Source organism: Tachysurus vachellii, chromosome 5 (genome assembly GCF_030014155.1).
Source record: "Tachysurus vachellii isolate PV-2020 chromosome 5, HZAU_Pvac_v1, whole genome shotgun sequence".
NCBI lineage: Eukaryota > Metazoa > Chordata > Actinopteri > Siluriformes > Bagridae > Tachysurus > Tachysurus vachellii.
Window position 1 is genome coordinate 17,175,240 of NC_083464.1, and position 21,394 is coordinate 17,196,633.

At 38.0% G+C, this 21,394-nt stretch overlaps 1 protein-coding gene across 1 annotated transcript in view; it reads left to right on the forward strand.

The window, feature by feature from the left end:
- The first annotated feature begins 221 nt into the window (after positions 1-221).
- The window catches only part of cubn (cubilin (intrinsic factor-cobalamin receptor)), a 29,954-nt gene continuing 8,781 nt past the window's right edge, over positions 222-21,394 (forward strand). The window contains exons 1-47 of the mRNA XM_060870066.1: positions 222-477; positions 926-1,055; positions 1,312-1,440; positions 1,523-1,624; positions 1,724-1,827; positions 1,924-2,050; positions 2,800-2,968; positions 3,235-3,366; positions 3,627-3,722; positions 4,139-4,263; positions 4,408-4,594; positions 4,680-4,798; positions 4,941-5,175; positions 5,659-5,840; positions 5,941-6,103; positions 6,687-6,877; positions 7,007-7,163; positions 7,735-7,913; positions 8,042-8,207; positions 8,324-8,549; positions 8,631-8,761; positions 8,916-9,102; positions 9,183-9,343; positions 9,733-9,914; positions 9,998-10,154; positions 10,641-10,831; positions 11,479-11,638; positions 13,446-13,627; positions 14,936-15,110; positions 15,227-15,408; positions 15,694-15,850; positions 15,929-16,045; positions 16,149-16,262; positions 16,380-16,508; positions 16,625-16,757; positions 16,869-17,074; positions 17,202-17,383; positions 17,639-17,831; positions 17,960-18,157; positions 18,256-18,402; positions 18,803-18,993; positions 19,281-19,446; positions 19,557-19,728; positions 19,832-20,010; positions 20,115-20,324; positions 20,416-20,556; positions 20,658-20,839. Coding sequence (XP_060726049.1) covers positions 359-477; positions 926-1,055; positions 1,312-1,440; positions 1,523-1,624; positions 1,724-1,827; positions 1,924-2,050; positions 2,800-2,968; positions 3,235-3,366; positions 3,627-3,722; positions 4,139-4,263; positions 4,408-4,594; positions 4,680-4,798; positions 4,941-5,175; positions 5,659-5,840; positions 5,941-6,103; positions 6,687-6,877; positions 7,007-7,163; positions 7,735-7,913; positions 8,042-8,207; positions 8,324-8,549; positions 8,631-8,761; positions 8,916-9,102; positions 9,183-9,343; positions 9,733-9,914; positions 9,998-10,154; positions 10,641-10,831; positions 11,479-11,638; positions 13,446-13,627; positions 14,936-15,110; positions 15,227-15,408; positions 15,694-15,850; positions 15,929-16,045; positions 16,149-16,262; positions 16,380-16,508; positions 16,625-16,757; positions 16,869-17,074; positions 17,202-17,383; positions 17,639-17,831; positions 17,960-18,157; positions 18,256-18,402; positions 18,803-18,993; positions 19,281-19,446; positions 19,557-19,728; positions 19,832-20,010; positions 20,115-20,324; positions 20,416-20,556; positions 20,658-20,839 — 7,563 coding nt within the window. The 5' untranslated portion in view covers positions 222-358. The remainder of the gene's footprint in view (positions 478-925; positions 1,056-1,311; positions 1,441-1,522; positions 1,625-1,723; positions 1,828-1,923; positions 2,051-2,799; positions 2,969-3,234; positions 3,367-3,626; positions 3,723-4,138; positions 4,264-4,407; positions 4,595-4,679; positions 4,799-4,940; positions 5,176-5,658; positions 5,841-5,940; positions 6,104-6,686; positions 6,878-7,006; positions 7,164-7,734; positions 7,914-8,041; positions 8,208-8,323; positions 8,550-8,630; positions 8,762-8,915; positions 9,103-9,182; positions 9,344-9,732; positions 9,915-9,997; positions 10,155-10,640; positions 10,832-11,478; positions 11,639-13,445; positions 13,628-14,935; positions 15,111-15,226; positions 15,409-15,693; positions 15,851-15,928; positions 16,046-16,148; positions 16,263-16,379; positions 16,509-16,624; positions 16,758-16,868; positions 17,075-17,201; positions 17,384-17,638; positions 17,832-17,959; positions 18,158-18,255; positions 18,403-18,802; positions 18,994-19,280; positions 19,447-19,556; positions 19,729-19,831; positions 20,011-20,114; positions 20,325-20,415; positions 20,557-20,657; positions 20,840-21,394) is intronic.

The window sequence follows — 21,394 nt, forward strand, 5'->3', positions numbered from 1 at the left end:
CAAAGAAATGCATGGAAAACTGTAACTAAAGATCTGATACCTTAGTTTTGCCCCGGGGTGTTAAAGGGGAAGGTCCAAATGTATATAGTTGCAGAAAATACTTCACCTTAACTGTGGTTACTGATCTCTGAAAATCACATGATGGTGCTTGGTAATGATGTAGTAAAGTGAATGCTATATTGTCCCAACTTGTCTTCCTTCCTCAAATGTGTTTTTGGCCAGTTTATTGGAGAGCGTGATGGTCTCCAAGGACCAGGATGGGGCAAAGGGCACTTTTTGGTGTTTGGTCCATTAAAGTTGCTTTTTAGTTTCACCTTCAGTGTAGTGTCTGAAGAGCGCCCTGAGACATTCCCTCAGCATGGCTCGGACACTTCAGCTGTCCTGGCCCTTAATTGCTCTCCTCTTTCTCAATGGACTGCAGTGTGAGCAGGATAAACATGTCCACAGCCGGAGCAAGAGAGACGTTAACAATAACCAGTAAGTACACTGAGATACTTTATTACCTGGACTTGTAGTTGTACATTGATTACTGCTAGACTGATCTGTATATAACTTTTTTCTTATTATATCAAAGATTATAAAGTGTTTATAAAAGGTGAGCAAATGATTTAAATGGATTGTTTGTATTCTATAAGTTTAAAATATTTTAATCAAATAATGTATTGCATCCCAGTCCCACTGCAGTCTTTTTTCTGTAAGGAGATTATTGAGTTATTATTATTATTATTATTATTATTATTATTATTATTATTGTTGTTGTTGTTGTTGTTGTTGTTGTTGTTGTTGTTGTTTATTGGGGTAGTTTGGTAAAAGTATAGTGCATGAAGTATACTTGAAGGTACAAGAGAATTAAGATGTGTACCTTTACTTGAATCTGAATTTGGGGGCTTGGTGCCCAAGACTCATGTGATGACTTTACCTCCAGACCTCGTATGATCTCAAATGATGGTCATCTTATATTTATGCCGGGAAACGATAAACACATCTATTTGAAGACTTCAGGTACAGGTTGTGTGAAAGTGGGGAATGAGGACCTCACTGAGAAATTAAAGCAGGTAAGATTATGAAAAGCTTCAGATCAGAGACACGTTACAATATATATATGATTGCTAATACATTGCTAATTGAACTGAAATATAGTTGTCATGAACTGAAATATAGTTTGTCATGAGTTGAAATCACAAACCTAGATAAGATTTTAGATAGTTTTGTTATATTATAATTTATAGAATATTATATTGTATTTACTCCAGTGTGTACTTTGTATTCTTTTGTATTATATATGATGTCTGTATTTTAATTAACTTTCAGATACAAACCAATAAAGATGACATAGAAACAATAAAGCACAGTGGCCCATCTCAAGAGATCCAAAACCAGTTGGATCTGCTGAACACAAAAGTGGCCAACCTTGAGTCAAACGTTCAAACAATACAGCAGGTAAATTTAAATAAGACATTTTGTTTCTTTGTTTATTAAAATTCAGCATAAATGTATTGTTATTAAGTCATGATTTTTTTAGACTATCCAACGGAAGACATGTAGCAGCAACCCGTGTCAAAACTCTGGAACTTGTCTAAACCTTTTGGATTCCTTTCACTGCCTCTGCCCTCAGAACTGGCAGGTATGATGGATCTAAATACAATGCTGACCATACAGCATACACTTGTATTGTTTTAAGCATCAGCACTGCACTGGTTCTGAGCTTGTTATGTCATGTTAGGGTCCCATCTGTGCTGTGGATGTGAACGAATGTCAGATCTATGCTGGAACAACTCAGGGTTGCCAGAATGGAGCCACATGTGTTAACACTCCTGGATCTTACACGTAACATGCTTCCTGATCCCTGCCATCACTTACTCTCCTGAATAGCCTTTATCATGATGTTTTTCACTTACTCTTTCTTATTGTCTTTTCATCTAGTTGTAACTGTCTGCCAGAGTGGTATGGACCCCACTGCACCTCTCGCTATGATGACTGTGCAGGAGGGAGCCAGGACTTGTGTGTTCATGGGCTGTGCATTGATTCTGACAGAGTAACACCTAACGAGGTAATAATCTGTGAGAGTTTATTATTTACACATATATTAATCTACATAAAGTTCCTAAATGCTAAATAATGCTGGAGTATTACTATTTTCCTGTAGAATTTCATAGATGGACGTTATTGTTAATAGAGAAATCTACCCTGAAACTCAGGACATGTGATTATATTAAAATATTTGTCATGTGCTAAGAGATTCTGATGCTAATTTGTTTAGTGGTCATTCCTCTTAGAAGGTGGAAATTATGTGCTTCTCTACAGTCACAGGGTCACATTGCTAGAGCGGTTAAAATTTATAGCTAGTGATAACACTCAGGTTTTACTGTTAACTTGTTCCCAATTAACATTGTCCAGTGATGTTCAGTTTTATTTCAATAATAAAACCAATTTAGAATTATAGGAGACAACATCTGAGTAAAGGAATACAATGCATTTTAGATAAATATGAAGTGATAGATAATTCCCACAGGCACTATTATCAGGGGGTATTTGAATAACATTGTGGTAATAATGGGTGGTTTGGGTGGATTTTTCCTTTACGGCCACAGAAAACAGTGGAATTACATTATCCTGTTAATCAGTGTCACTGTTTAGAGCGTTTTTCAGTGGTGTTCAAGAATGATCTTAAATAGGGCAATTGAGAATGTTTTGAGCTTTTGTAAGTATATCAATTATAAAGGTATCAACAGTTTATTCATCAAGGTCTCTAATATGCACTTTACTCTTTGTGTTTTGTTTTATTTTATCTCCTAACAGCCCAAATATAAGTGTATCTGTGATGCTGGGTGGATGTCTCCTCCTGGCAGCTCTGCATGCACAGCAGATGTGGATGAGTGTAGCCTCCCCAACAAGCCCTGTTCCACTAATCCACTTGTACAGTGCTTCAACACTCTAGGCTCCTTCTTCTGTGGTTCTTGTCCAGCAGGTAAGACATGGGATGTGTTTCTCTGGAATGAGTATGAGTTTGAGTATGATTACTAGACTAGGATCCATTTTGTTTTCATGAAGGAATGTTATTTTAATATAGTATTCATAGATTGGCATTATTATTCTAGTTGATGTAATACATTTGAATACTGGTCTAATACAAGACTAACAGAATGTTACCCATGGTGCATACAAACATAATTTTTATATAATATCAGCCCTGTTACATAAAATATCAGTATCATTACCGTGTCACCCATCCAGGCTGGCAGGGCAATGGCTACAGCTGTCAGGACATAAATGAATGTGAAACAAACAATGGGGGTTGTTCTACATCTCCGATGGTGCCCTGTCTTAACACCATGGGCTCTTTCCACTGTGGACAGTGTCCTCCAGGTATCCAATTAGATACTAGGTTTTGTAACTAATTGTGTTTTACACTTATTTCTTCCCTTTTTTTTCAGAATACTTATTTAAATAAATTAATGTACAGTATCTAGTAGATATGATAGTCAGGAAAACAATTCATTTATTTCAGTGATTAGGCAACTTTGAGATTTGGGAGTTATAAGGGATTTTAAGGGTTTATACAGATAAAGGCATTTTACATTACACTGAATGAATTTGAAATAATGTCTAAATTTCTCTTTGTGTAGGTTATGAGGGTGATGGAAAAACCTGTACTCAGTCTGACATATGCTCAGCCAACAATGGAGGATGTTATCCTCTGGCCACTTGTACCTCTGTTCCAGGTCTCTCTCTCTCTCTCTCTCTCTCTCTCTCTCTCTCTCTCTCTCTCTCTCTCTCTCTCTCTCTCTCTCTGTAAACACACACATTTTTATAGTAGGCACTCTGCACCGTAGCACATGATACCAAATGCCAGTATTAAGATAAAACCATTATGTTTTACAATTTGGATGCATCACTGCCATTTGTGAATTCAGAACAAAAAAATGGTTATTGTGGTATGAACACAATGAGTCTGCCTCCAGACATGCAATTCCTGAACTATAGATAGTAGTGCTTAATAGAGATTAGAGATAGATAATAAATCGATAATACATTTGTTTTCATTCACAACCATATTTTTAGTTTTAGAACTGTTTAAAGTTTTTTCAATCATAACACCAAGATTAGAGGTCTGATTCAGAGCCCTACCTTCCTCCAGGCAGCAATATCCCTACATGCACTTGTCCACCTGGCTATGTGGGGAATGGCTTTGGTCCTGCTGGTTGTACTCAGATCACCGACACTTGTGGCACCAATAACCCATGTGTCAACGGCCAGTGTGAGGTAACTGACAAATCTTTTTAAAGTATTTTTTATAAAAAATATTCTATTTTATATAGTCTACATTCTCTCTTTCATCTTTTGTTAAGCTTGTACGTATTGTTTGGAAGCATGATGACCAAAATCAGTTTTATCTATATTTCTTAGAATTTAGCCTCTGGATATATCTGCCACTGTGACCCAGGCTGGACAGGCCGGAATTGTGACCAGAATGTTAACGAGTGTGCAAGTAACCCCTGCCAAAATGGAGGCACTTGCACAGATGGCATTAACGGCTACATTTGTACCTGCACATCACAGTGGACAGGACCGCAGTGCCAGACTCCACAACAAGGTGTGCTTTTCACTAGTGTGTCTCTGCACTCAACCGAACTGATACTCTGCTGATGGTCTTTGACCTGAGTTTATATTTGTTACAGAGTGTGGAGGAGTCCTGGAAGGTCCAGCTGGCACATTTAGTTATCCCAACACACCTGGACATGACCAGTATGACCATATGGTCAGTTGTGCCTGGGTAGTCAGAACTGATGCAGATAAAGTAAGTGATAATAGTCTTTATTATTGTCACATAAAACTACATCTAATAGCTTGTAATAATAATAGTTGTGAAATGTTATGAAACTAATGAAATTATTATGAAAGTAATAAAATGTCCCTTTGTCTGGTTATTTCTCTTCCAGATTCTGCGGATCACGTTCCCTTTTTTTGACCTTGAGCACAGCTCCACATGCAGCTTTGACTTCCTACAAATCCATGATGGAGAGAGTGCATCTGCCTACATGCTTGGCAAATACTGCGGCACTAATGCCCCAGCTGAGCTCTTCAGTTCCCACAACTCTTTGTACTTCTGGTTCCGTTCTGATCACGTAATAAATAAGGGCGGCTTCACTGTGGCCTGGGAGTCCCAAGCACCAGGTATTGCATTATGTGTTCAGCTCTATATTATTTTGAACTATATGTCTAAGCAGTCAAATATACTGTATTTACAATCCACTATAATTTATGTAAAGCTATGGAAATTCCTCTCACCTCCTTCCACACATGCTTTTTCGTGTAAATTTTCAAATGTTTTTAGTTTGGCTTTTCTTTAAACTTTGCATAATTTGATTTTATTGATGTGATTTGATTTTACCCATGTTTATACAATATATATGCATATTTAATCACAATAAATCAAGTTTTATGTATGTTTTATGTGTATGACAGATGTACTAAGCATACCTTAACTTATATCAAACGTAGATAAATTATATAAATAAGTATATTATATAACTATAAAATGGTGGCTGTGACACCCTGAAATAACAGACAAACGTTTCAATATTATGTATTTTAAAATTATAAATGTTAATGCATGTTTATTTATATTTCATGCTAGTTTGTTTGTTTTATCTCCAGTGTGTGGTGGTCATTTGACCAATCCATATGGTGACATCAAATCACCTGGCTACCCTGGCAACTACCCACCAAACCGTGACTGCTACTGGACAATAGATGTGGGTCCAGGGCTGATCATTACCTTTGCTTTTGGAACACTCAGTCTTGAGCATCATCCTGACTGCAGCTATGATTATCTTGAAGTATGTCAACAATTGACCATTAGATGCCTAGCTTCAGCACTTGTTGTTTTTAAAGGGATTTTATTGAGGCCCACATGCTGATTTATTCTTTGTGCTTTAGATCAGAGATGGCCTGCTCCCTGAGGACCCACTTCTAAATCGATATTGTAGCAGTGGTTCTCCACCACCACTGCAGACAACAGGCCCGATTGCCTGGATCCATTTTCACTCTGACCATGTTATCACCGACCATGGCTTTCATATCACATACACCACTTCACAAAGTTAGTATAAGTCATAATTGTTGAGCCAAATGCTTACACTTAGATTATATGATTTAAAAAAAAATTGACAGCACATATGACATCTCTTTTAATTATTTTATGATATGATATCTAATATCCACGTGGAAGGTGCTATCTTAGTTATCTGATGGCTCTTTTGCTGGCATTTAAATTTTTAATTAGTGTATTATGTCTAAGCAAATATGGGTAACGCTGTAAATCTGACATTTTATGTCCATTTCATGACCTCATAAAGTAGTTATAACATTTATTATGACTAGTAAATGATAAAGATTTCAAAGTTCATGAAAATAGCTTGCAAGCATGTTTTATGTACAGTATATATTCATTTATTCCTTCATATATTCATTACATTTGTAGTTTTAATGTAAACTCAACATCTTACTGTATTTTTCAACATCTTCATAATAACCAATGACTAAGTTACATCAGAACAGTATTATTATTCTTCTTCTTCTTCTTATTATTATTATTATTATTATTATTAATAATATTAATATTAATATTAATATTTTACTTTACTTTTTTGAACTCATTCACAAATGCTCTTTGTCTGATATAGCTGACCCAGGATGTGGAGGCACATACACAGAAAGTCAAGGCATTATCATCTCCCCCAATTGGCCTAATAACTATGCACATGACAAGCAGTGTATTTATCTGATCCGGTTGCCTCGAAGTGAGCAGGTGGCCTTCAACTTTACACATATGGACCTGGAATATCACACTGGCTGTGAATTTGATTATGTGGAGGTATAATGTGTTTCTGTGTGTAATCGTGTTAGAGAGTGGAGAAAGTGAAAAAGGCAGACTGTGTGAGCTATAAGAATTGATGATAATAATCACTGGTGCTTTAACAAAAGTATGTATTTCTTGTCCCAGGTGCGTGATGGCTCAGGGGAAACAGCCCCACTTTTTGGAAAGTACTGTGGTACAACATTACCTGCCCCAATCTTGTCATCTGCTAATGACCTTTGGATTCGCTTTAAATCTGACAGCTCTGTAAGCAATGCTGGCTTTAGGGCTGTATATGAAATCCGTAAGTTTTGTATTTATACCACTGACACTGAATGCAATCATGGCTAGTTTTAATGCATTAATCACCACTGTATAGAAAATGTGCCTCTTGATGATGACTGAGTCATTTGATTAACTCTTTTTACCAGAGGTTAAATTTAATTTAATTTTCACCTGTTTTGGAGTTGTTCATGTTCAGCATTGAATTACTTTGTCACGCCATACTTTACAGTGGTAGTTAAAGGCTCAAATGAAAGTAGACATTCGTTAAGAATTTGTACTGTTTCATAAGCATTTCTGTTTTTACCTATCCTACTAGTTGCAATATATTCATAGAAATTGTCCAAAACAAACAACAAACGACCACTAAAATTCTGTGTAAAGTTATATGAACAGACCTAATACAGCGCACACAAAAGTGTGACATAACTGAAAGAATGTCCTGACTAAGTTTATATTAGATTTGGTGATAAAACAATGAAAGTTATTTTCTATTCCACTTGTGTTAATATTGTAAAATATTAGCTTATGTTTAATAAGCACAGTCTAAATACTGTATTCTGATCTGACAAGGACGTTTTTGTCTCTTTTAGACTGTGGAGGAACCCTTTCAGGCTCAGGCCAGATTCGCACACCGCTTCACCCTGACACCTACCCTCACAACAAGATGTGCGAGTGGGTCATCAGTCAACCCACAGGCTACGTTGTGACACTGAACTTCCTCACCTTTGATGTTGAGGACATTTCAGGTTGTTTATATGACTATGTGGAGGTGCTTATCTTTTTCCCTATATATTTTAACAAAGCAGAATGATCTATTTTTCATTGACTGATTGCATTGCATAGCAGATTTATGGACTTCATAGCAATATAAAATGATCAACCCATCTCCTTCCTTAGGTAAGAGATGGGGAGACGTCCAGCTCTCCCTTGATTGGTCGATATTGTGGAAACCAGGTTCCCAGTATGTTGCAGTCCACACAAAAACACATGTATATAGCCTTCAGTACTGATGCTTCAGTCAGCAACCATGGCTTCACTGCAGAGTATGCATCTGTTATGGAAGGTAATGTATCACTGTGTCATTAGGCTATATAGATTGTTTTCTGGTATAAAATAGTTGAAAGTTAATGTTTTTTTTTAACTCTTAGTTATAACGTATTGATGATATTCCATAAACAGGCTGTGGAGACACTCTCACAGCTCCTACCGGTAGCTTTACTAGTCCAGGTCACCCTACCAACTACCCTCATGGTGCTAACTGCTCCTGGCACATTGCTGTAGCACCTGGAAACATCATCCGACTGTCTTTCACTTCCTTCAACTTGGAGTACCATACTGACTGTGATTTTGATTATGTGGAGGTATATGACAATGGCACGGTTCAGACTGGGCATCTTCTGGGCAGGTAAAGGCATTAGCAGATCAACATCAATTTTATAACTATTTTTACACATTTAGCAGCTGTTTGCACCATTTTTCTTTTCAGGTACTGTGGAACTTCAGTTCCTCCATCACTAACCAGCACTGACAATCTCATGACTGTCCTGTTTGTCACAGACTCCAGTATGGCAACTGAAGGATTTGCTGCCAGTTATGTCTCAGTCAATGCAAGCACAGGTTAGACATAAAAATACTACATGAATAATACATCACTAATTGTTTGAATAACACAATACACAGTAAACCACAAAAATGATCCTTTATGTCTTTGCAATGACAATAATTAAGGACATCAGAGACTGACTGTCATTTGTCATTGTTCTGTCTCTAGACTGTAGTGCAGTGTTCACAACTCCAACTGGAGTGTTCACCTCACCCAACTACCCCAACAACTACCCCAACAGCCGTGAGTGCATCTTCAGGATTATAATTGCAGTCAACAATCAGATCATGTTAAACTTCACAGATTTTGCTCTGGAAGCTGGCATCAACTGCATACACGATTATGTGGAAATCAGGTAAGGAACTGTTTTAAATACTCTATATTTATGTCTCTCTGTCTTAATGATTTTCTTATATAAAATTTTCTTTTACGCAGAGATGGAGGTTATGAAACATCACCTCTAATTGGTCGATACTGCTCAACCCAGGCTCCACCTTTAGTACTATCACATAGTAACAGACTGTGGATTAAATTCCACTCAGACTCGTCGATCACTTATAAAGGCTTCTCTGCACACTGGGATGGAACGCAGACAGGTATGTGTTACTTATTATGTTTCACCAACCAGTCTTCATGAATCCAAGACCAGTTGCTTTTTTGGCATTTCGTTGCAAACAGCAAATTGCAACCAACTATTACCAGAATTGCATTTTTAATTGACTGCTTATACAGTATGTATTAGCCAGTTTGTCACTTAAAAGTACAAGTAGGACAATAAATAATCTCTGTGAGGACTCTATATACTGTATATCACTGTAACACTGAATAGCTGGTACAAATGTGTTTGGAGTAGGAAGAGGCCAAAAATTTGGTGTGTTTGCATTTTATTTCTTGCAAATATGGATATATGCTACATCATATCATATTTTTGCTATGTATTGCCATTTCTACCCCTCCCATTTACCCCTCCCATTTATGTACTTAGGTTGTGGAGGAATTCTGACCACCAGTGTTGGGAGTTTCACATCCCCTAACTACCCACTGCCCTACCACCCCAATGCTGAATGCTACTGGCACATTAAAATCAATGCAGGAAGTAAGATCCAGCTCAGCTTTGGAGACTTTCATCTAGAATCCAGCACTGGCTGCTATTATGATTACCTGGCGGTAAGAACAGGCACTCATTTCACTTTAACTGTTGAAGACAATTCAGTATGTTAATCTGTGAATATGTGTGTGCGTATTCTTAGGTGTATGATGGAAACAGCACAAATGCTCGTGAGCTGGCCAAGCTTTGTGGGAACCAGGTTCCTGCCCCCATTAACTCCAGCAAAGAGCATTTGTATGTTAAACTACGCACAGACAGTGTTATTAATACAGGGGGATTTGTAGCCTCCTACATTTCTAGTAAGTGAACAAACACACTACGTAACATAATAAATATAATACGTCAAGTTTTACTTATTTTTATATAGATTTCATTTCATGAATTAGTGTGACAGTTCCTCTGCATTTCTGGCCCATTGTTCTATTTTACAGTAATACAGAAATGACAAAGTTGGTTTTAAAAGGCAGCTGTGTGTAGTTGGCACGTAGTGCATTCTATACTGAGGACTGTCCAAGAGGTTTTACATTGTTCCTTGTGCAGTTTATAGAAATTGAACTTAGACTTTGAAAGATCAGGTACTTTGAGAGATCAGGTACAATAAAGCCTCAAAGTGAGGCCTTTGAATTCATGATTTTTCAAGGTTGTAGTGGAAAAACGTAAGTGATTTGAACAGACCTTTTGAGACGTCCCAGGCCCAGATGTATATGTCATTTTTATGGCAAATAAACACATAATTATACAGAGATGTTACTTTTGTTAACATGCTCTGGCCCTGTCCTCCACAGACTGTCAGGGTATTGTAATCAACAACCAGACAAATGGGGTGATTGAGAGTCAGAACTTTCCCAACAACTATCCACTTGAGGGTAGATGCAGTTGGACCATCCAGGTGACCATGGGCAACACTATCAACTATACCTTCATTGCCTTTGACCTTGAGGGTTTCATTCCCAGTTGTATCTATGACTACGTGGAGGTAAGTTATAGTTGGAGGTAAATGTCAGAATGTCAATCTGTATAACATTCAGTTACTTACTAGTGTTTTTGCATATTTACAAAAGTGTATAGTGTAACACTAGACCATATTCTATATGCTTGCTTTTTTTTTGTCTAAATATATTACCATTTGAGTGATATAACAAGGAGCTGCAGCAGTTGGGATCTTTTAAGCAGTCACTGAATTATACTTGCTCATTCACTGGCACACTTTTTTAATCTCCCAGTTAGTGAGAGTGAGTTTTTACTTGGTTCCTTCATCACCACGGAGATCCAAACAGCCATGACATCATGGGGCCCACAGGAGAAGTGGGGGATTTCCTATTGTCGTCTCAGCCAAAAGTTCATTTCATAGTACACATACCCCTAGGAATTTGTTCTTTTTCCTCAGCAAAGGAAGGGAAAAAAACAGCAGTGGAATGTAAAATGTGTCTGTTGTTGTTGCATTGTGATCACATGCTCTGTGCTCGGTGTTGATGTGCTCAGTCAAATGTGAGGACTTTGTTACCATGGTGTTGTACTAAAAACAAAAAAGAATGATGTGCTTTCACTTTAAATACATGTATTATCTGTCAACATAAAAGAAAAATCATGATTACTCTCTGTTTCTCTTTTGTGTTTTCCTAGCTTCATGATGGTCCAAATGCACAAGCTCCACTAATTGGTAGATTCTGTGGGAACGTTCCTCCTCCAGCAAACACTACCTCTGGGAGCAGCCTGCACATTGTGTTCCACTCTGATTTCTATGATTCCCGATCTGGTTTCCGGATGCTCTGGTACCAGAATGGTAGGAATAAAAAGAAATAAAAATACATTTTGAAACCTGAACATGGGCAAAAGAACTTTAGCTCAGGGGGAATCTTGGGTTAATGTTTATGAAAGACCTTTGGGATGTGAGAAATGTATCTCCTTTGAGAATTTCAGTAAAATCAAACAAGAAGTACTCTTATCACAGCAGGTTGTAAAAAGTGAAAACTTTTGCCTGTACTGATTAGTATAAATCATGAAAAGGAAAATAGCTCAGTAAGTAAACTAGAATTACTGTAGATTCTGTACAACTGTATGGAAGCAGGGTCTCACACACAGTGCAGTCTTTATACGCAATTCCATCTCCCAATCACCAACACCATATGGCTTCAAGTATAAGGGGCTCTACAAACGCTTATAACTTATACTCTTTAACTATTAGGTATTCTTTTTCAAAATCCTGCTTTGAGTAGGGAAAATGTATCAAACATCTTAAAAGAGAGCATGTCAGGACAATCCATACTGCTTTTGCAACCCAACCATGGATTTACTGAAATCAATGAGGAATATTGTTTATTAAAACCTATTTGGCCAAACTTTTAGTAATATAATTATGATAAGATTAATATAATTAAGAGCATCAAATTATGAGGACTAGTCTACAATCTGTAGACTGCCTTGTGGTTTTATTTTGTGTCTCTATGTATACTGCTTTTGCAGTGGTTGTTATACCAGAGTGTGAAAGTGTGTGTGGTGTAGTGCAAATGCCCAGAGATAATGAGTCACAGGGCTCATGGGTGTGGCTGCATTTATTTTTACTGGAACAGCAAACTGAGGACAGCTCAGCCATCAGCTCTCTGCTTAAAGCAGTGAAACACATTTAGAACTCTCAAAACTGTGCAACTAATGAGGTAATTCAAGTAAAGTAGCATTAATGTGTACAGATGACATGTCCTAAAATGTAGTACGTTATAAGGTATTAAGTAAAATATTCAAGTTATTATACAATGCAGAACCATTTTAGTGGCCTAGTTCTGCATCAGGATAAAAGGAATAAAGAAGAAAAATAGAAGAAAATTATGGAAACTAGTGGATTGTAGTATTTAATTTACTTTTTAATAGAATAGAACTTATTACAGTCCATTATTATGTCTATAGAAAAACTAAAAAATATTTCCAAGTGATGAAAAAAGGACTCATTGATGTCAGCAGTTCAGAAACTCCCGTCCTATGTTCATTTCCTATGTGGACTGTGGGTTTAATAGAGATTGATATTATCGATTAAAGATGTTTTTTTAATGTGGCACAGATTATAGTATAGCACTCAGTGCTAAGCATATCAGTCTACTAAGAATATATTGCTGGTAATGATGAAAGTGAGTTAGACAACCATTCCAGAGGACATACAGTATCATGTATCCACAACAATCAGATGTGCCTCTGTAAAGAATACAAATGTCCAAAGTGTTTCTAATATGCTCTCTCTTTTTTCCAAAATAACCATAATGCTTAAAATGCTCTCATCTCCTTTGTCATCTCACCAGTATTTTCTCTGCACTGACTTTCTCACACTTAGTCACAGCCTCTTATGTCTTTTCAGGTCTTTTCTCCTCAGAAGGAATTAGGTTTTCAGTTAAAGTATCAATAATTAATATAATGTTGTTATTTAGTTAAATATTATGTACAAATACTCAGTCTTTCGTTTTGAGATGGCTAAGGATTTAATGCTGTTAATGAATATGAAGCGATGGTGAACAAAATGCTGGCATAGCAACCAGTCCTTTCATAAGAGCTTTTTACAAGAAGTTCATTTGCATCATATTCAGACTTGTCAATGCCCCCTGCAGGTTGTGGTGGAGAGCTGACTGGGCCAGCTGGCTCATTCAACAGCCCTGGCTATCCTAACAAATATCCAGAGAACCGTGAGTGTGTGTGGTACATCCATACCAGCCCTAGCAGCAGTATCACCATCACCATTCATGAGTTTGATGTAGAGTACCATCCTGACTGTAACTATGACATGCTAGAGGTAAAGCATCACTTTATTCATCCCTGTCTTTCTGGTATTGAATGACCTTCATCATAAGCACCCCTTTTGCCATGCCTCCAGAATAGAAAGAGAACGAATGACTAGCATCTCCAAACAGTACAAATTTAAAATCATGTTGCTCAGTTAAAGACTATAATATCCAGTTGAGGTCAATTTGTAAGCCCACATATATTTTATTACCTATTTAACAATAAAACACAACAATAAACTGTTTTGTTATTCTTGAATTTGCCCTGGATATGAATTTGTTACAGAATTCAGCATGTTTGTAGTGGTACATAGCAGTGATCAGAACACAGTGTGTGTGTGTTTGCACCCTGTTGGCACACAGCAGACTCAGTGGGCACTGTTAGGGGTGTGTGTGTGAATATGTCAGACCTTTGGAATGCTGACCTCCACAGTAGCAGTGAATGGGGTTAGCAGAGTGGAAGCAAAGTGGAAATCAAAGATTAGAGCACAGGCTTTATTTGTAACTCTCTCCATGCACACACTTATGTATGCCCAAACACACACCAGTTTGCTAATATTAGTGGTGCAGTACAATGTCTGGCAAGCTCTGCTAACTCTTTTCCAAATACTGTGACCTCATAGCATTTTGTTTATGAACAAACATTTTACTATAAGATGCCTAAATACATACAAAAACAGCTCTTATTCACATCCAGTGCTGCATGTAATATTGGCAACTTGGTGACCAATCATTATTTATACAGAAAAATGTATTCATATTTAGAATAGTCCTAGTTGTAATTACACACATGAAATACTCCAAATTTGTTTTCATATAATAATAAAACAGAAGAAAAAGAATTTCTTAAAATAAAAATTATTTTGCAGATTCTGTACTGACAGTTCTCTGTGTGCACAAATGAAGTTATTAAGTTGAAGCCATAAATCCCAATATGTGCGCCGAAAGCAGGCTTTTATTATTTGTGCAGAAAATATGTTCATTGTAATAAGTATTCATCCCTTTTTTTCTTAATGAATATTGTTTAATATAAATATTAAATATTGGCAACAAATGGAATAGCATTATGTTTTGAATTAATTTATATCCCAATTTCGGTATTACAGTGTCACTATGTGGCACCGTATACCCTGTGGTCTACATTACACACCCATAGACCACAGGGTATACGGTGCCTTGATACTGCCTGATGCAGTATCAAGGCACCCGTATACCCTGTGGTCTACATTTAGAGCTAAGTATACGGTGGTATACTTAGGCAGTCTTGTAAGAATTTGAAATCCAGGGGCATTTGTTTACCTAGGCATTTTTCATGGCAGGTTTATGGAGGTCCTGATATGAGCGCTCCTAGACTAGCACAGCTCTGCACCACCCGACCCCCCAACAACCCCCTGCATGTATCTAGTACAGGCAATGCCGTCACCGTGCGTTTCAAAAGTGATGAATATGTCAGTGGCAGGGGCTTCAATGCTAGCTGGCAGGAGACTCAAGGAGGTAGGTAGTAAGCTTTATTTCCATACTTACTATATGGTGATTTCCAACTAAAGCCCCTTTGAGTTTTTATTGTCTCTTTCTTATCACCATTATTACAATTTCTCTCATATGTTCAGGCTGTGGTGGAGCTATGACAGCTCCTAAGGGAGAGATCCACTCCCCTCAGTTTCCAAACAACTACCCCAACAATGCCGACTGCTCCTGGGTCATCACTGTGGACACGGGCCACCGGATTCTCTTCAACTTTACTGACATGGACATTGAGGGTCATAATACATGTGATTGGGATTATGTGGCTGTGAGTGAACTATGTTTGATGCCTTCATATAGGCTTCATAGGCTTCTGTGAGATAACTGACTTTATATATAGCTTATCAATTATTCATGTCATTCATTTCACACATATTCTACAAATTAAAGAATATGTGAAGTGATATTTAGAAGTCTAAACCGGCTCGTGATTCAACAATTACATTTAGAATGTTTATTTCAAACATCTTGACTGTTCTCTACAATTAGTAGCTAATTATGCACAGCTCTTTAAAATGAGATACCCACGCTGTTATTCCTCCTTACACCTTAGATACATGATGGACCAGGTGAGAATTCTCCTCTTCTTGCAAAAGTATGTGGATTTTCCAGACCTGATCCCATCATCTCCACGCAGAATATCATCTATGTTCGTTTTAGATCAGACATCAGCAACAATCACAAGGGCTTTAGAGCCGAGTTCTCAGAGGGTTAGTCACATCACAGGTTCTAAATTACAAAGCATTTCACTTTAGGTTGTGGTGCTACATAATTTCTTTTCTTTACAGCATGTGGGTCAACCATCATGGCTAATAATGTTGGAGGTGATATTGCTTCCCCAAACTATCCTTACCCGTATCCCAGCAATCAGCAGTGCAGCTGGATCATTGTGGCACAAGAGCCATGTGCGTAAGAAACATATTCCCCCGCTTTTTTTTTTTTTTATAAATAATGGATTTTATACATGTTAAAAATTTCCATCTATGCTTTTATTTCATCCACATCTAGTCAATCATGTAACACTGTCCTTCACTGACTTTGAGCTGGAGATGGTCAACACAAACTGCACCCATGATGCTGTAGAGATCTTAGACGGTGACAATTCTGAGGCCCCAGTAATTGGTAACAGAGCCAAATAGCACAACTATCATCCTAAACATTGATCATTTTGATCAAATGTAACAGTGTATTATTGGTTAAGGTACAAGAGTATAGGAAACTCTTTTGTGTTTTTTTTAGGACGATATTGTGGAACTGACCTTCCCCATCCAGTAACCTCATTCAGCAATGCACTAGTGGTGAACTTTGTCTCTGATTCATCTGTGAACAGCAAAGGTTTCAGGGCAACGTACATGGCCTCAACATCCGGTCAGCAAACAATAAGTCATCAGTTCATGATAAAAATTAATTCATGCATTGCAGTTTGTAAACAGGCATCATGTTTGTAAGGTCGCCATTCACTTACTTCTTCTGTCTTTCCTCAGCCTGTGGTGGTAACTTGCACATGGAGTCTGGGGCCTTTAACAGTCCCAACTATCCAGATGCCTACCCTCCCAACATTGAGTGTGTATGGACCATCATTAGTTCTCCTGGTAACCGTCTCCAGCTCTCTTTTATGTAAGCATCTTCATGCTATTACATGCATCTTACTCCTAATTAAAGCGTAGAAAATATAAATGTGGTTGTGATGTGCTTTTCTGTGTATATCTTGCTTTCTATGAAATGAAGTCTGTTTGAGCTACAGCAGAGTCAAGGCTGCAATAATGACTACCTGGAAATTCGGGAGGGGAATTCTACTGGCACTCTCGTTGGCCGTTTCTGTGGAAACACTCTTCCTTCAAATTACACCTCACTCATTGGTCATGTGCTATGGATAAAGTTTGTCTCAGACTCGTCTGTCAGTGGAGCTGGCTTCAGGGCCACATTCACACACTGTAACTTTGATATTAATTTAATTATTCTATAATTGTGGTCATTTTGGACCTTGCAAAAGTAACAATTACATAAATAATTAGAGCTCATAATATCCTGCCTCATTATTTGGTTATTCCTTTTTTTCAGTGTATGGAAATGATGTCACGGGCAGCTCGGGCCAGATTGCTTCACCTTTGTATCCACGTACTTACCCCAACAATGCAGACTATCGCTGGACCATCACTGTCAGCGGAGACTCCTACATTGAGATACAGTTTCTAGATATTGATATAGAGGATATATATAACTGCTTCTTTGACCAGCTCAAGGTTTGCTTTGCTATTGTAATTTTGGATTTGTTCAGCTTTGGTGGCTAAATGGTTTTGTGGCTGTAATTGCAGATGTCTTAAGGGGTTATAAATGTAAGACTCAAGAGGATTTTAAAGATAATAAGATAAATAATAAAAAGATAAATGTGAATCAAATCAATCATGTTTTGTTAACCATACTTTTATTTTGATCTGTACCAGTTCCCAAAACCCATGTTCTCTCCTTTTTTATTTATTTCTTTTTCTTCTCATCAGATATTTGATGGACCTAATGTCCATGCATATCCCTTGGGAGTTTTCTGTGGTCTGATTCGGCCTGAACCTGTGAGAAGCTCTGGTAGCACCATGACTTTGGAGTTCAAATCAGACATTGTGATTGGGGGAAAAGGCTTTCTTGTGGAGTGGACAGCTGTTCAGAGCTCTGGACCTTTGCCCACTATACCACCAGGTGAAATGAAGAACGAAAAAGAATAACAGAGAAAATATATTTATTAGTTATATATTTATGTCAAACACATATGAGTGGACTATGACCATTTGTTCGCTGGAAGAATATTATGTTAAACTTGTTTTTAGGTGCTTGTGGAGGGGCTCTTATGCCTGAAGAGACACCCCGGTTCCTTTTCTCTCCAGGATGGCCTAATCTGTATGAGCCTAACCTGGAATGCACATGGATAATCCGTTCACCAGACTCCACTGTGGAACTCAATATACTATTTATGGACATTGAGGATGAAGCCATGTGTTTATATGATAGTTTAGTCATCAGGGATGGTGAGGCTCTTATTCTATGACTAATTCACCTGTTTTTTTTTATTTGTCATGACATTGATATGGTACAAACAGCTAACCTTTGATGTTTTGTAACCCAGGTGAGACAAACTTGTCACCACAGCTGGCGAGGCTTTGTGGCCGTGAGCTGCCTGGTTCTCTTCACTCCACTGGGGATTCCATGTTCCTGCGTTTCACATCTGATGATAGCATTCACGGCCGTGGCTTCAATGCCTCCTATTCTAAAGGCAGGCTCAGAAACCATGATAGAACACTATTTTCGAATGTCGGTTGAAGACCTATTTATTCAGGAAACACTTCAACTAACACTACTTTCACTATCTTTTGCATTTATAAAAAAAAACAAAAAACAAAAACTTTGAAACTTTTTCAATGTAACTTTGAACAATGTTTTAAACTCATGGTATCTTAAGTATGTAACCTAGTGAACCAGCATTAATGTATCCAATGATAGAGAGTTAAGCACTTATGTACATCGCTCTGGATAAGGGCGTCTGCCAAATGCTGTAAATATAAATGTAAATGTAAAACACTCTTCTTCAACGACAGTGTCTAAACTGTAATGAATGATACATGCTTTGCCTGTTGACTTGTAGTCAAAACCTTTATGCTTGTGTGTTTTTTTAGGATGTGGAGGCCTGCTTCATGCAGACAGAGGAGTTATCAGCTCCCCTCACTATCCTCAGAACTACAAGCCTAACCTGGACTGTACTTGGCATGTGATGGTGACTCCTGGTTATATAGTGTCTGTTAACTTCCTGAGTCCATTCCAGGTGCAAGGCTTTGGCACAGTATGCAGCACTGGAGACTATTTGGAGGTGAGGCCTTATTTGGATATATACAGCCATGCACCCTCAGAAAGGAATAGTCGGTGACTATTTGCATGTTTAACAGCCCTAACTTTCTAAAAAGGTTGTGCTTAGACCTTTTTTAATGAAAGTCAGACATTCTATTCTAAATCTCTATATAAAAACTTAAGGAATCTTCCAGACTGTCAAACCAAGTAACCTTGCTGGTGCATTTTGTGTACTATTTCAATGTTCTATGCTTACTTAGTTAAATACGTGTATTTATTTAATGATGTCCATGATGTAATATTTTCCAGTTAAAGAATGGACCAGATGGTAGTGCACCTTCTTTAGGTCGTTTATGTGGATCCAACCCCCCTGCTCTTATACAGACAACTGATAACCATCTTCATGTGCACTTTGTCTCAGACAAATCAGATGAGGGCTTTGGCTTTAAACTGTTATTTGAAGCCCATAGTACAGGTAGTTCATAGTATGATTTACTGTACCTACTTATTTTGTAATCCTGCAAATAGTATTAAGTATTAAGTATTACATGACTTAAAATATTGATAATGACTGTGTTTGTTCAGCTTGTGGAGGAACCATTGTATTAAGTGATGGGGATCCACCAGGTTACATCACATCACCCAGTTATCCATCAAACTATCCTCAGAATATTGATTGTGTCTGGATTATCATGGTTCCTAATGGGGAGTCTGTACAAGTAGATTTCGAGGATTTCTACGTTGAACCAAACACTGGGTATAGGAGACATTTCTCATAGATCATTATTTATAGCTGTTATCCATTATGATACTTGTGGTACATCATACACTCCTAATATTTTCACTCTCTTCTCTTATAGATGCTTCTATGACTATTTAGAAGTGCGTGATGGTGTCAGTTCAAACGCTGACCTTATTGCCAAGCTCTGTGGCAATACAAAACCATCTACCCAACATTCCACAGCCTCTGCTATGTATCTCCGCTTTCGCACAGATAACAGTGTCACACACAAGGGATTTAAAGCCAAGTACTCTATAGGTAAGTAGATATTAGCATATTATGCTACATAGACACATTTAGATTTCTTTATTTTGTGAGTCTATTATTCAGCTGAATGTTTGTATTTTACTTCCACCAAACAGCGACATGTGGTGGCACGTACACTGGCCAGAGTGGTACCATTAAAAGTCCAGGATACCCACAATCAAATTACCCAGACAATTCCAACTGTGAGTGGTACCTGGAAGGCCCTACTGGACACTATTTGACCCTCAGCTTCACAGCATTCAACCTTCAGAGCTCTGAAGACTGTACTAGTGATTATTTAGAAATACACGAATACAATGCTTCTGGTGAGTTGAACAACACAAGTAATAACATACAAAATATTATACACTATATGTGGTAAAGTAAAATATCAATCAGAAATATACTTTTCTCCAGGCCGCCTGCTAGGAAAGCATTGCGGTAACAATTTGCCTGGACCCATGGACACAGGAGACAGCTTTGCATATGTGAAATTTGTCACTGATGGCAGTGAAAATGCAGCAGGATTTAGCCTTTCATTTGAAGCCAGTATAGAGGGTAAGTCAGCTTTTATGTACCATGCATCATGGGACAAGAAGCATAAACCATTTGCTTCTTGCTTAATAATATCATCATGGTTGATGATTTGTCTTTTATAGAATGTGGAGGGGATCTGAATGCACCCTCTGGGACCATCTCATCACCAAACTATCCTAACTTGTACCCTCATAACCGCTTATGTCGCTGGAAGATCACTGTGCCTCAGGGTCGTAGAGTCACCCTCACTTTTAATGACCTACGGTTGGAGGACCACAACACATGTTTGTTTGACTATGTGGAGGTGAGAATATTTCATTTTCTGCTATTATAGGAATTAACTCTGCAAAGATTGTGTCAAGGTCCTATTATAAATTAAATATTAATTATCATCCTATTGTTTTTGTATGATATAAAAATACTTGATGTTGCTAATTTAGAATCATTAATCATTTGTTGGGGGCACGGTGGCTTAGTGGTTAGCACATTCACCTCACACCTCCAGGGTCGGGGTTCGATTCCCGCCTCCACCTTGTGTGTGTGGAGTTTGCATGTTCTCCCCGTGCCTCGGGGGTTTCCTCTGGGTACTCCGGTTTCCTCCCCCGGTCCAAAGACATGCATGGTAGGTTGATTGGCACCTCTGGAAAAATTGTCCCTAGTGTGTGATTGCGTGAGTGAATGAGTGTGTGTGTGTGCCCTGCGATGGGTTGGCACTCCATCCAGGGTGTATCCTGCCTTGATGCCCGATGACGCCTGAGATAGGCACAGGCTCCCCGTGACCCGAGATAGTTCGGATAAGCGGTAGAAGATGAATAATCATTTGTTGATATGACCTGTTTTTTTTGTTGTTTTTTTTTAG